This window comes from Mirounga angustirostris, unplaced genomic scaffold, assembly GCF_029215605.1.
Source record: "Mirounga angustirostris isolate CCGP_5_RB_7025 unplaced genomic scaffold, mMirAng1.0.hap1 SCAF_17, whole genome shotgun sequence".
Lineage (NCBI taxonomy): Eukaryota > Metazoa > Chordata > Mammalia > Carnivora > Phocidae > Mirounga > Mirounga angustirostris.
The window spans coordinates 21,134,986-21,151,215 of record NW_026991725.1 but is presented as its reverse complement, the minus strand read 5'-3'; the positions used below and the strand labels follow the sequence as shown (position 1 = coordinate 21,151,215).

Here is a 16,230-nt window from a genome sequence, read left to right as displayed (position 1 = left end):
AAATAAATAAAATCTTTGAAAAAAAAATTTTTTTTTAATTCTAAACCTTCAAAAGACTGATTCCTTCTTCAAATGATATATCCCAGATATAATTCCAAAATGGTCTATGTAATGAAATTCGTTCCAACCCAATTAAACTAGCACTTTATAGTACAGAATAACAAAATAATAGCTAACATTTATTAAACATAAGTCAGCCAGTGTATTTAAGCCAGTTTCATTTAATCCTCACAACAATATTAGAATTTTATAAACTCCAGTTTAAGATTAAAATAACTTGCCCAATTTGACCAGCTAGTTAATGATCAACTGTGTTCTAACTGTTGGCTTTAGGGCCAGAACTTCGGTCCCTCTGACTCAGTCATCAAAAAGTTAAGCATTCTAGGACTAGTGTTGTATTTGCCCTTTTAGTCAATTCTCTAGGCAGGCGATAAGCTTAATTGTTCTTTCTTCCTCACACCCACAAGAAAACCCCACACCCTAAAGCATTTCCTGACGTCTGAAATAAAATATGCACTACATTCTGTAAATGCATCAAAAAAAGTAGAAAAAATAAATTGTACGTAAAATTTTTAATTAGGGGTACCTGGGTGGCTCAGATGGTTAAGCGTCTACCTTCGGCTCAGGTCATGATCCCAGGGTCCTGGGATGGAGCCGCACATCGGGCTCCTGGCTGGGGGGGGGGGGGGGGCTGCTTCTCCCTCTCCCCCTGCCTCTCCCCCTGCTCATGCTCTCTCCCTCCCTGTGTCTCAAATGAATAAATAAAATCTTGGGGAAAAAATTTTTAATTTTAATTACAGGGCTTCACAATATAGCTCTGCTTTATTTTTTTTTTAAGATTTTATTTATTTATTTGACAGAGAGACACAGCGAGAGAGGGAACACAAGCAGGGGGAGTGGGAGAGGGAAAAGCAGGCTTCCCGCCAAGCAGGGAGTCTGATGCGGGACTCGATGCAGGGCTCAATCCCAGGACCCTGGGATCATGACCCGAGCCAAAGGCAGACGCTTAACGACTGAGCTACCCAGGAGCCCCTATAGCTCTGCTTTAAAAAAAAAAAAAGTGAATGGGAGGGCAGGATCAGTGGTACCAGACAAGAGAGAAAGGTGAGACAGTAAAGGAGGGCATGCTTTAGATAATCTACTATTGGGTCCACCAGCCCCATCCCTCCTGATCTCAAAACTACAACTCTCCACTTTCTCAGGTATGTACATTAATTCACACTTATTCAGGAGTCGATTCAGCAACAAACAGTTGGCAGATCCAGAATCCCCTCCGCATAGAGAAATCACAGCAGAGGTTGACTGTCAGCTTGGATAAAACTGGGAAGTAAGGCAATAAGTGAAGTTTTGGAGAAAAGTGGCCCTTTAATCGTGTTTGCCGTAAATCTTTCCGTGCACAGCCCAAGAATCATATATCTATACCTGGAAGGCCACAGTTCTTAAGGTTGTTGCAATGCCAGAAAGCAAAGAGGCATAGAGAAATTTCTAGTGCTTTTAACACTCATTATGGCCCATAACCTAAAAGGGTTACTGAAAATTCATGCAACAGGGGCTCCTGGGTGGCTCAGTCGTTAAGCCTCTGTCTTTGGCTCAGGTCATGATCCCAGGGTACTGGGATGGAGCCCCACATCCGGCTCCCTGCTCAGCAAGGAGACTGCTTCTCCCTCTCCCTCGACCTGCTACTCCCCCTACCTGTGCTCTCTCTCTCTCTCTCTGTCAAATAAATAAAATCTTAAATAAAAAAAAGAAAAGAAAAGAAAAATCAGGCAACAAAATATGACAGACCTAGGTTCAAATCCAGTCACATACTAGCATGGAATTTGGAACAAATCACTTCATATTCCCTTTCTAAACTTCAATCTCTAAAATGGGGATGGATGATGGAGTTTGGTCAGAGGATGAAATAAGAATGCATTTAAACACTCCCTGATATAAGATGAGGGTTCAAGTTTTTGGTGATTAAGAGTATGTATACATGTGGCCCAAGTGCCTCACAATTGCTTAATGTTTGTATTTCCTCCACTGCCTTCTTTAAGGCCTATCTTCTTTTAAGCAAATTCAGTATTGGTACAAAATTTTGAATTTGATTTGAGAGAGAACAGTTATTCATATTACAAAAAGAGCCAGAGCAGATTTCTCTTAAGCAGCAAACAATGTGGTTGACAGAAGTGCCATTTAAATAACTTTTTTGGGGGCGCCTGGGTGGCTGAGTTGTTAAGCGTCTGCCTTCGGCTCAGGTCATGGTCCCAGGGTCCTGGGATCGAGCCCCCACATCGGGCTCAGTGGGAAGCCTGCTTCTCCCTCTCCCACTCTGCCTGCTTGTGTTCCCTCTCTCGCTGTGTCTCTCTCTGTCAAATAAATAAAATCTTAAATAAATAAATAACTTTTTTGTGTGCATGTAAAAAAGGTTATCTTCATTGCAGGGAATAGTGAAAAGATAAGATTAATTCCCTCAAACTTCCTTTCCCTGAAGGTTTCCAGAATTTACCTTTAGTTCACCTAGCTCTTTAGCAATGGACAGCTATTTATAATTGCTAATTGAATGGCATTTCTAGTACAGATGTATAAGCACAGGAAAATGTGGTCTAGAGCAGACAGACCCATATTTCAAAGCAGTTATATGTGTGTTACATAAACCTTCCTTGAGGCAGAGCGAAACAAAAGGAGCCTATCAATTTATGGTCATTTTTACATACTTCAATTTAACAATTCTCAATTTTTACCAAGGTTAGAACGTCAATGAAAAAACAAAATGATTACTCATTATTCATCACTATCAGTTACTTATGGCACACAAACACATTCCTCCAACCAGATTTATATTTCTAGCACTGCGAAGCACTACCAGTTGTTCAGGCTGGATATGGTGTAAAACAAACCAACAACAGGCCTTTAACAATCAATTGGGGTTTTTCTGGTGGGTTTTTGTTGTTGTTGTTGTTGTTTTTAAGTAGGCTCCATGTCCAGCGTGGAGCCCAACACAGGGCTCAACTAACGACCCTGAGATCAAGACCTGAGCTGTTATCAAGAGTTGGTCACTTAACTGACTGAGCCACCCAGGTGCCCCATCAATCATTTTTCAACAGTCTTAATATATACCAATTGCCATCTGATTAAAATGTGGGTATTGTTCTCTTTTTTTTTTTTTTTAAGATTTTATTTATTTATTTGACAGAGAGAGACATAGCAAGAGAGGGAACACAAGCAGGGGGAGTGGGAGAGGGAGAAGCAGGCTTCCCGCCGAGCAGGGAGCCCGATGCAGGGCTCAATCCCAGGACCCCAGGAGCCGAAGGTAGACGCTTAACGACAGCCACCCAGGTGCCCCGTGGGTATTTTTCTCATACTGACAAGGCTGTTGTTTAAGCTATTCCTGTCTTCCCAGGGCTCCATGCTTCCAAACCTCTGTATCCAATCTTTTCCCTCCACCACTGAATATCAATTCTTCACAGGTGGCTACAAAAGCTAAGATAGTAATAATGAAACCTCCTATGTCAGAAATTCCAACCCCTCCTCAAGAAAGTATTAATCATTATTCCAAAGCAAATCCTTAAAAGCAACAATATAGGTTTCTACCACAGGCAGGATAAGAGATCACAAACTAATGAAAGAAAAATGGAAGCTGAAGACTGGAACCATCTGTATCCTGGGAGATTTGGATGAGAAAGGGAAAAAAAGAGGAGCTATTTTTTTCATGTAACAAACAGTGCTTGAGTCTATGAAAATTCTCCTTATTGAGGTTTGTAACCCCCAGACTGACCATGAAACACAAAAACAATTTTCACATTCAGGAGACTGCAACAAAGGCAGCATATGAAAGGCTCACAGAGAATCATAAAAAGGTTAAAAACATGCTCAGGTACATTTTCTAATTTGCTTTGACAAGATTATGTACTAGAGTTATTAACTTAAAAAAATACTGACATTTCATGCAGAAAACCTGCTTTAGAGTCATTTTGATTTCATACACAATTTGTGTTTATATTATTTGTTAGGAGCTTAATGCAAATAGGCCCTTTATAGTGCATTATAAATACAGAAACTCTTACCAACAATTTACCAATCCATCATTTCCCAAGTGGTAACAAAATAAATTAAATCAATTCTATCATATTAGCATCATATATACTTTTTATCACACACACATTAGTTTGTACTTAGCTGGCCAAAGAAACAACTATTGGAACTGCCTCAGTAATTAACATTATTCTGTGGCACACTAATTCTCATCCATGAATAGTTAATTCCAGACAAAAAAACAATAGAAGTCAACATTTGGTAACAAGGTAAACGCTACATGAAATTTAATGTTTTCTGGACATAATCCCCAAGAATTATATTAGCTGACTTTCAAAGATATAAATATAACTTCTCAGGTTAATTCCTTTAGCGCAATATTAACATGGTAGGAACAACCCAAAAACCCACCTCAGTGTGTCTCTGATGTAATGCGTTATATTCCTTCTTCAATTCTGCTTCTCTTTCTTCAAGTCTGCTAACTGAAATTAAGATACATACATGTAATCAGAACAAAATATAAGAAATTTACTTTAAAAAATTCCATCCTTAAAACCTGGAATAGGTTATCCATAATTCTTAGCAACTTTAGGATTCAGTGCTTCTCAAAATAGAGACCTCTCTTCACCTTCCTTTTTATTTTAATTTTTTTAAAAGATTTTATTTATTTATTTAATTGACAGAGAGAGAGACAGCGAGAGAGGGAACACAAGCAGGGGGAGTGGGAGAGGGAGAAGCAGGCCCCTCGCCAAACAGGAAGCCCGATGCAGAACTCGATCCCAGGACCCCGGGATCATGACCCGAGAGCCAAAGGCAATCGCCTAACCAACTGAGCCACCCAGGCACCCCTCTCTTCACTTTCCTTAATAAGTAAAACTTTCAGGGAGGGGGGATAAACTGGATTTAAAAAATCCCCTAAACATCAGATTGCTTTTCCTAATATGCATATGTTTATCAGGTCATCCCCCTTAAATAGGTTTTGTTTTTTTTTTTTTTTTTTAAGATTTTATTTATTTATTCATGAGAGACAGAGAGAGAGAGAGGGAGGCAGAGGGAGAAGCAGGCTCCCAAGGAGCAGGGAGCCCGATGCGGGACTCGATCCCAGGACCCTGAGATCATGACCTGAGCGGAAGGCAGACGCTTAACCATCTGAGCCACCCAGGCGCCCCCCCCCAAACAGGTTTTAAATGTGATACTCAAAAACATTTTACAAATAAATCCCCTCATAGAAGTTTTAAGCTGGAGTTTGGGCCCAAATCATTTATTTCTAATATTGATATTCAAGCTCTTTTTCACTCCTGGGCAGTATGTGAACACATCCTTGTTTGTTAAGTACTTTTTCTGCTTCAGGGCTTCATTTCGGGGACTCATCTTCTTTGACTTAGCTCCCTCTGCTGATAGAGTTTGTGAGTGGCACTGATTTGGGGGCAGTGCTCAGAGTACAACTATGTAATTCATTTTTTTAAGTTTTAGATCCTGAGATACAGAATGTTAGGACAGGATTTCATAGGAAGTAACACTATCAGAGAGGAATGATTCTGGGAGAAGGCAGAGTCCAAGCAGGACCACAAAGAAATTAAATTACAGTACTCAAGATAGATGGTGAAGAGCATACGGGCACTGTTACCATCAGAAGCCAACACAAAACTATGATGGTGGTGAGGAAGAAGGGAGACTGGCCAGCCTGGAGGAGCTCATACTGCCTAAGGAGCAGTGAGAAACAATCTGGTGTGAAGAAATAAAGCTGGTGCCACAGGAGCTTGTCAAGATACTCATTTAAGTCTGTTTAAAAGACTTAGATTAGTCGGAAATGTTCTGCTGGTGTAGGGTCTGCTAGCTGCAAGCATGGAGGATTGCTTGTAAGCCACAGCCTGAGACCCTGGCAGATGGCTGCAGAAGTAACGACTATGAACAGATGGCCGCAGAAGTAACTATGAACTATTTTTTTTTTTAATTTGAGACAGAGAGAATGAGAGACAGAGAGCATGAGGGGGGGGAGGGTCAGAGGGAGAAGCAGACTCCCTGCCGAGCAGGGAGCCCGAATGCGGGACTCGATCCCGGTACTCCAGGATCATGACCTGAGCCGAAGGCAGTCGCTTAACCAACTGAGCCACCCAGGCGCCCCATAACTATGAACTATTAACAGGATACATAGGAATGTTTCCCTGTACCTAATGTGAACACACCAAACACCAAACAACGCAGAACTTGTGCTGCCCAGTAAACTCATCGTTGATTTGTGTAGCTTTACTTACTACCTTAGTTTGAATATCTTGAAAATATGTCATTAATTAGAAAAACTGTAGCTCTGTGGCTGAAAGCAATAATAAGGAAACTTGTAATGCAGATGTATTGTGATAATGCAATAGATGTATTGAAACTATAATTTTTAGGGCTGCTTCTGTGATTTTTATTTAAACACAGAAAATCTAAGCAAATAATAGATATTTAGTTAACAATTTCAAAACAAATGTTTTCTACTACTTCTTATCAATTAAACTTATCTAAAACCTTAACCCAGAGACTCCTGGGTGAACCTTATCTATTTGTAATCGTTCATCTGTGTATATCAAGATTTCTTTGATATTGTGCAACCAAAACAAAAAAATGGAGGTTGAGTCTAAAGTAAAATTGCAACTATAATTCATAAACCTCATTTCAAATTTGTGCTCAACAACAGTCTCATTATTCTTGTCAGCTACCTTGACATCAATTCATAAAATAAATTTAAATCGCCAACATCACCACTACTGATAACAGCTAAAATTTCATAGTGCTTATTATATACCATGCACTGTCCTATGTGCTTTACATAAACAAACTTATTTGAGCCTGACATTAACCTTATTATGAAAGTATGATTACTACATTCATTTTAGAGATGAGGAAACTGAAGTAAATAGAGGTTAAGTAACTGGCCCAAAGTCACAGTTAGTAAATGACAAAACTAGGATTCCTAATGGAGGAGTCTGGGCCCAGAATCTGTTTTGGTTTTTTAAGATTTTATTTATTTGTCAGAGAGAGAGAGCACAAGCAGGGGGAGCTGCAGGCAGAGGGAGAAGTAGGCTGCCTGCTGAGCAAGGAGCCCATGTGGGGCTGAATCCCAGGACCCTGAGATCATGACCCAAGCCAAAGGCAGATACTTAACCGATTAAGCTACCCATGCATCCCACCCAGAATCTGTTTTTAATTACTATGCTATGCTGCCTCTCAAGAAATACCCCTTTTCATCTGTTCATACATTGGAGTCTACTTTAAAACTTCACTTGGGGTTAAAAAATGTATAGATGGTACTCCTTTTTGCTTCAAACAAAAAACCCTCCGTTTTTATGGAAAGAACCTCATCACAGATATTATGACTCAAAGGTATCAAACTGCCAAGAAAAATACATACCCAACCTTATTAATCATCAGGGAAATACATATTAAAACCAAAATACAACAGTTGTTCCATACCCATCAGAATAGCTACCATGAGAAACACAACATACCAAGTTCTGGTAGAATATGGAGCAACATGGACCCTCACATGCTACGGGTGGGAGTAAAAACTGGTACACCCAATTTGAAAACTGTTGGGCAAGATTTAATAAAGTTGCATATTTACCAACCCTATGACAAAACAAGTTCATTGCTAGGGAATACATATATGTGTCCACAAAAGGCATTTAAAACAATGCTCAAAGCAGCACTATCTGTAATAATCCAAACCTGGAAACACACCACATGTCCATTAACAGCAGAATGGATAAATATTCCTGAACTGGAACACTACTCAACAGTGAGAATGAACAAATTATTGCTACGCATCATGGAGGAATCACACACACAGGAGATTGAGGGAAAGAAGCAGAAGCAAAAGAATACAAAGTTCTAAAGACATACAGAACTAATCTAAAACTAAAGTGTCAGAAGTCAGGGTAGTGGTTACCTTTGGAGAGGAGTTAGTGACCTGATTAATTTACTGTGTGTGCAGCCCCACCCGACTCCAGTTCAAACACCCTGAGCACCTACTCACATAAGCACTTTCTTTGGCTTGAATACTCATTATTCTTTACATTCTTCAACAACTTCTATGAGTTCAACGTTTAGCAGAGGACTAAACAGACTTCTAGAACCATTACAAACAAATTGTGCCAATTCACTATTAAAATGTATAGGGAGATGAACAAAAATGTTACCAGATTGAAGAATTATAAAAAGAAAGAAAAAAGATGGGCAATATGAGAGGATAAATTGGAATTACTCTTTTGAAGGTTGGTAGTTTGACATCTAATAAAATAAGCAACGTGTATGTCCTCTGACCCAGTATTACTATTATTTATAAGATTTTTATTTAGTTATTTATTTATTTATTTGAGAGAGAGAGAGAGAGAGAGCAGAGCAAGCAAGAGAGCTTGGGGGAGAGGGGCGCAGCACAGAGAGAGAGGGAGTAGCAGTCTCCCCGCTGAGCAGGGAGCCCAATGCCAGGCTAGATCCCAGAACCCCGGGATCTTGGATCATGACCTGACCCAAAGGCAGATGCTTAACCGACTGAGCCACCCAGGTTGTGCCCCTCCCCTCCAGTATTACTATTCTTACTTACGCTATGGAAACACACCAAAGCCCAAAGACGTGAAAATGGATGTTCTATGCAATACATTTTATAATAACTCCCAAATTGGAACCATCCCCAAATTTGTCATTAGGTGGTTGGTGAAGTGAATTATGATAGTCATATGATGGACCACAATGCAGTGACTTTGCTATTTCCAAGTTATGTTACCTTGAATATATTAATCTCTCTGGGCCTAAGTTTCCTTATTTATAATTAAGGAATAATGATAGTATATTAGAGCTTATATTAGGAATAGCACCTGGCACACACGTGTTTTTCAAATACAACAAAGGTACTGCGAGGAATGCAGTGTGTATGTGCTGATGTGGGATGGTGCCTAAAACTGAACGAAAGAATATTAAATATATATTTTTATATATGAAAATAAAAAATAAAGGTGGAGTCCTAATCCAATAGGACTGGTGTCCTTATAAGAGCTCTTTCTCGGGGCACCTGGGTGGCTCAGGCGTTAAGCGTCTGCCTTCGGCTCAGGGTCCTGGGATCGAGCCCCGCATCGGGCTCCCTGCTTCTTTCTCCCTCACCCTCTGCTTGCCTCTCTGCCTACTTGTGCTCTCTATCTCTCTGTCAAATAAATAAATAAAATCATAAACAAACAAACAAACAAACAAACAAACAAGCAAGCAAGCAAGCTGTTTTTCCCCACATATGCACAGAGAAAAGACCATCTGAGGACAGAGAGAGAAGGCAGCTATCTGAAAGCCAAGGAAGAGACACCTCAGAAGAAACCAAACCTGCCAGCAGCTTGATCTTGGTCTTCCAGCCTTCAGAACAGTGAGAAAATAAATTCCTATGGCATTCTGTCATGGGAACCCTAGCAGAGTAATACAGGAAACTAAGGATCATTATGTATCATCTTGGAAAAAAGTTTAAAGCTTTTGTACAAGGTGTTTATCAAGTGACTTGCACAGAGTTGGGCTTGTAGCTTATAGAAATAGGACCTCATTGATTTTACCACAATTTGCTTATCAATGTTGGTTTGTATGGCTTTGCTGCTATGTACTACTTAATAGCAAGATTGTGGGAAAGGAGATACAAAACCCCAATACGCCACAATTACCAGAGATTTCCTGTTTACCTAAATGAACATGACCTTTGTTCAAACTGGCTTAGCTTCATCTATAAAAATTCCTTAAAAGTTCTATTAATTACTTTGCTCCCCTTAGCATTCTGGATTATTCCTATCTATAATTCCTTAAGCCTCCCCCCACAGCTCTCTAAACCCATTAGAGTTTCTGCTTAATTTATTTCCATTTGACATCATATTTTTTTTGCCTCAAAAATAGCACTTGATAATCAACCCATTTTCTAACTACCTCTTTCAAGATATATTTACTGATTTCATAGAAATGGTCTATTTTTTCTTAGTGTACATCACACAAAAACGGTCATTTGGCACATGCAAACTACATATGGTTACACATGACCTGCCCCTTACCCTTTTTGTTATTTTTATTAATCAACTTTATTTTTTTTATAGCAGTTTTAGGTTCACAGAAAAATTGGGCAAAAAGTACATTGTGCTCACATACCCCTTCCCCCCCACACCTACAACCTCCTCTACTATATACATCCTGCAGAAGAGTGGTACATTTGTTACAATCAATGAGCCTACACTGACATCAGTATACCCAAAGTCTAGAGTGTACATTAGGATTCACTCTTGGTGTTGAATATTCTATAGATTTGGACAAATATATAATGACATGTATCCATCATTAAAGTTTTCATACTGCGCGCTCCACCTACTCACCCCTCTCCCTTAACCTTGGCAACCAGTGATCTTTTTACTGTCTCCATGGTTTTGCTTTTTCCAGAATCCCCACAGAGCTGGAATCACGTGGTATGTAGCCTTTACACATTGGCTTCTTTCACTTTGTAATATGCATCTGGGGTTCCTCTGTGTCTTTTCGTGGCTTGATAGCTCATTTCTTTTTAGCGCCAAATAGTATTACATTGTATAGATGTGCCACAGTTTATTTCTATCTATTATTTTTCTAAGAGCAACGATCTTAAAATTATAAGCCTAAATGCTCACCATCTCTTCTAAAAAGTTAATTTCCTTAATCCACAAAAAACGGTACTGTACGATATTTCCAGTGAGTGTTGCTGCATATTACAGACTTGTATTCTGACAGATGATTTCCATCTTTCTACTATGTTTTCTATTTTTTTTTTTTTTAATTTATTTGAGAAAGTGAGAGCATGAGTGGAGAAGCAGACTCCCCACTGAGCAGGGGGCCCGATGAGGGGCTCGATCTCAGGACCCTGGGATCATGACCTGAGCCAAAGGCAGCTGCTTAACCAACTGAGCCACCTGGGCACCCCTTTCCTCTATGTTTTCAATGCATAATAAATGACAAGTATGCTTAAACCTGTCTTAGCTTTTTATATAAATATATATTTTACCTGTTACACTATTTAACACTACCAGTTTTATTTTTTCAGCAAAAGATCCAGACTAAAAGTAGAACACAGTCATCTCAAAATATAAATTGACAGCACTGATGGACTGCAATTTATTGCAGCCTACATTTTTTTTTAGTCTGGTGCATCATTATTGTATTCCAATTTTATTTCGCATCTATAACTATGCTTTTTAAGACCCCAATAAAACGTTCAACCACTTAAAAATAAATGACAGTCTTTAAAATTTCACAAATACACCAGCAACCCTAACAATACTGGGAAAATGTTCTGAGGTGGTACCATTCACAGAAAGACAAAACTAAAATCCACTGTTCCTCCAACTATTTCAAAATCTCTACAATTAGACCATTTCCCATTCTATATGCCTCCAATATAAATATTCCCTTTTGTTTTTTTTTTTTTTACTATTTATTTAAGTAATATCTACACCCAATGTGGGGCTCAAACTCACAATCCCAAGATCAAGAGTCACATGCACTTCCAACTGAGCCAGCCAAAGTGCCCCAAATATTCCCTTTTAGTGCCAAATGTTTTAGATCTTATAAAATTATAAAGGCTGGAAATTCAGAAAGAAACACCAATGCAAAAAGGAAAACTAAAAATCTGAAAACCAATAAACAACTAGTAATATAACTTTGTATAAGGCATTTCCCAGGACAATATGCTATTTTATAAAAGTGAGACTTAATAGTTTTTTTCCATATTCATTTTCATTATTTTACAGCACTAAAGAAGATAATTCTTAAAATCACCTTATGGTATGATAAAATTCACTAACCTGAGAATATATCTCATGAATGTACAAAATAAAATTTGAAACAAGAAATATTTTCTACCTTTACTATATTTGTAGCACATAAACACATGTATCTTGTTAACAAAATCTAACCACTGAATCAGAAATTGACTTCCTTCTAAAAAGGACGTTTCAACACCTTTATATTAATCACCTTCTTAAAATATTTTCTATTTTTTTGTTCATATGATCTTAGAGACTATTTTCAATAATCAACACTGGGTATTATCATAATTTATCAGTCATAGATACTAAAACATTCTATCCACCTCAAATTTTGTTTTATTAAATATTTAAGTTATCTCTACACACAACATGAGGCTCAAACTCAGAACCCTTAGATCAAGAGTTGCATGCTCTTCCAACTGAGGCAGCCAGGCGCCCCTGTCCACCTCGAATTTTTTTTTTTAAATACATTTCTCATATGTATTTGGTCTTCATCCATGATTTTTTTTTTTTTAAGATTTTATTTATTTATTTGACAGAGAGAGACACAGCGAGAGAGGGAACACAAGCAGGGGAAGTGGGAGGGAGAAGCAGGCTTCCCACTGAGCAGGGAGCCCGATGCGGGGCTCGATCCCAGGACCCTGGGATCATGACCTGAGCCGAAGGCAGACACTTAACGACTGAGCCACCCAAGCGCCCCTGTCCACCTCGAATTTTAAAGTAAATGCAGACAAATTATCTCATGGTTAAAATGTCTATGTAAATTAGATTTAAACCTGTAGAAAAGATCATCAGTTCCTCTAGCCTAAGTATTATCCATTTCCATCTTCCTCTCCACTCCAATTTAAGAATAAATTATAGCCTATTGACCTCAGTCTATTTACTTCAAGTCCTTAAATGATTTATTTCTGTATTCTATTAAAATTAAACAGAAAACTTGTTATTTTGCATTGTTATATCCAGATGTATCATTGATAACTAATTATATAAATCAAAACAAGAATGCTAAAATATATTACCTATGACTTGTAGACAACCACAACATTTCAAAGATGGTCCAAACATTAAGTTATCCACTTCCCCACTTATGAACTGGGAATTAAACAAGCCAGGACGCCAATGAGAAATCCAAAGGATATCTTCCCAAAGGGATTGTTCGTTATACCCAACTCTGCAAAACTACATAGGCTTTCAGATAGCTAAGTTTTTTTTTTTTTTTCTGGTTCTCAGACTAGCAATATATAGGCAATTAAAAAGGCAGGGGGCAGGAGGGGCACACAAAATGCAGAATGTCCATATAATGGAGTATTATTCAGCCCTAAAAGGAATGAAGGACTACTGATACATACTACATCATGGAAGAACCTTATGCTAAGTGAAAGAAGCCAGTTACAAAAGACCACATATTGTATGATTCCATTTACATGAAATGTCCAGAATAGACAAATCTGTAGAAACATAAAATAGACCAGTGATTGCCAGGGGCTAGAGGGAAGCAGGGAATGAGGAGTGACTGTTAACAGGTATAGGTTTCTATTTGGAGTGGTGAGAGTGATGGAATTAAGACCGTTGTGATGGTTGTACAACCTTGAGAATATACTCAAAACCACTGATTTGTATACTCTAAAATGGTAGATTTTATAGTATATGAATTATATTTATTTTTTTATTTTTAAGTAGGCTCTATGCTTGAACTCATGACCCTAAGTTTAAGTCACAGGCTCTACCAGCTGATCCAGCCAGATGCAGTGTGGTTTATATTTTTTTTTAAAAGGGAGAGATGTCATTCAAAACCTATCCCTAACATAAGCATCAGAAAATTACATCTTAATTTAATAGTAACCTATCTTTTAAAGGAAAAGACATCAAATGATAAGAGAACAAAAGAAAATCTCAACACTTAGTAAATGTTTGTTGAATAAATGAATACGCAGTGAATAGTTTTAAAGTGGTAACAGCCAGAGTAACCTTGAAGTTATTTAAAAATTAGATTATATACGAGCACAAATTATAAATGCTATATTTTCATTAAAATTTGCCATTGTTTTCTTCCTCAGATAGTTCACAAGTAGGAAGAAAGGCAGATGATCGCTAAGCTTTAGGTACATTCACTCCCTTGCCTCAACACTTGAGCAAAATCATGCAACATCTACTAAAGCTCTTAAGCTAAAGCAAAGACTAACCAGATATTAACCAAAGCCATTTCCTCTTTTCCTTAGACACATTGCTAGATGGCATACCACAGCCTCTATAGTTAGTTTCTGATAGAGTTATGGCCGCTGAAGTAGAAGCAAAAGCTGTGTGCACCACTCCTAAGGCCTGGCCCAATAAAAACCTTCCACACACAACTGTCCACTCCCTTTCTCCTCCCCTCTACCTTAATGTGAGTATGATGAACTTGGAGCCAGAAGCTGGAAAGAGCCTGCATCTCCCAAAGGAGCTACCCACCTACTGGAAACATCCATTTTAATTTTCACATGAATAAGAAATAACATATAACATTTGGGTCATTATATATGTATTTTGTGGTGTGGTTGTTACAGCAACTAGAGTTACTTTAACTCATACGTTAGCTTATAAATACGCATTAAATCCTCTTAAAAGGCATTCTAAATCATCGAAGGCATGTTACCCCATGGTGATTTTAAACAGTTTATGAATTTGTTATTCTGGATGATTTTCTGAGTGTTTTTCTGGCAATGATTTTCTCCAATATAAAACCTCCAGCAAGTACCTTGATAGAAACTATCTATGATTGTATTTCATGTTTTCTTTACCTCTACTGTGATTTGAAATATTAGTATTATCTTTTTAGGTATATAAGTTAACCACCGAGATCATGTAACACAAATTCATAACCTCTCACTTTTCTGAAAATACTTACAATACTCAGCACAACACAGTCAATGGACTCCCGCTTTCTCAAGGCCTAAGTCACATGAAATAAAATAGTGTTTAACAGAGAAGTACTTTTAAATGCTGGGAAGAGCCATCTCTTCAAAGTCCCGGATGCCACTAGGTAATCGGTAAAGGGAAAAGAAAAGGGAAGTTGAAGGGTCAGTGAAAAGCAGGAAAGAAAGGCCCAACTGGGCAAGGATGGCAGACATCCGCAAAAGCCTCAAGTACCATAAAGTTAACCTATACCTATTATTGTTGCATTATATGTAAAGTGTAGTAAAAGATCGTTTCTTGTTTAATAGTTCCTATGTGAAACCAAATGTAAAAATGATCTCAGGAAAAATCCTAAAACTTTATCATTTTATTCAAACTAGCCACAACCTGAGATTAACTGGAAATAAACAAGATTCTGCTCATCCTTCCCTATCCCAAAACAACAAATAAACGAATCTGCCATTCTTAAAAAAAAAAAAAAAAAAACTGCTAATATTCTGAAGAAAAAAAAAATCAAACAAATAAGGGCATCTAAAAAGAAAAGGGGGAAGAGGACAAGAAAAAAGAAGAATCAAAAGACTAATCCAAATTTGTCCCCTTTTAATAGCTAATAGAGATTGTTCAGCCTCATTTTAAATGCTCTTTCTTTCTGTCCATCTTTCCAAAGAGTAAGACGACATGATTAAGGCAGGAAGAGCCACCTGCTCAGCCTGCTCAAAATCAGAGCTTACCTCCTTAGATTGATGGCCTGTGCCAAGTTTGGAACACCTTCCATCTCTGTTGTCTTCTGCCCCATCAGACTGCTGATAGGCCTATGGGGGGAAGAAAGAGAAACACACCTGCTAGAATGCCATGTCCAACTCATTATTTGCCTTCTCAAAAGGAATCATCAGTTTTTACTATTCATGGAAGGCAGATAATCCAATGGTTATTTGGCCTCAGAAGATTGGCATTGGTCTTTCGGAAGCCTCTCCTTGAACAATTGAGCATCAGAAGTCTCAACAGGTAAGAATCAAATGCTGACTTAAGAGCAAACAAATCTCAGACAACCACATCAAAACAATAAAAGCCTCTCCACTGCCAACTAAGTCCTGCACCATGTCTCTAAAGTTCAAAAGATTTTCAGATAGATGTTATTAATCAAAGACACAATGTGAACTGCTAAAGCATTTTCATGAATTGATGATCATATCCTGAAAACAGAGTAGAATAACTTCAAGGAATCTCTGTGGTAGAGATCTGACCTAGTCTCTGTCTTGAAAATGTTACCTAAGTCATCCACATCAGAAAGTTGACTACTCTCCTACCTAAAGTCTCTATGGAGGGAGAGTCCATGCTTTCCCCTAGTACACATTCTTATGTATCACCTTCATGGTCAAGAGATACTTCCTCATGATCAACCAGAATCAACAAATAACATTTTCTCTAATTTAATCTTCCAAAATTACAGAAAAACAACTTGGTTATCTACCTATCCCTTTATATGTTTGAAATAATCAAATCATTCATTTTTATTCTGTTCTCTAAGCTAAATCAC

At 38.1% G+C, this 16,230-nt stretch overlaps 1 protein-coding gene across 2 annotated transcripts in view; it reads right to left on the bottom strand.

The window, feature by feature from the left end:
• SPAG9 (sperm associated antigen 9) overlaps positions 1–16,230 on the bottom strand; it is a 139,522-nt gene that overhangs the window by 78,541 nt on the left and 44,751 nt on the right. For both annotated transcript variants that reach the window (XM_045889158.3, XM_045889160.3), the window contains exon 3: positions 4,426–4,496. In XM_045889158.3, coding sequence (XP_045745114.1) covers positions 4,426–4,496 — 71 coding nt within the window. The remainder of the gene's footprint in view (positions 1–4,425; positions 4,497–16,230) is intronic.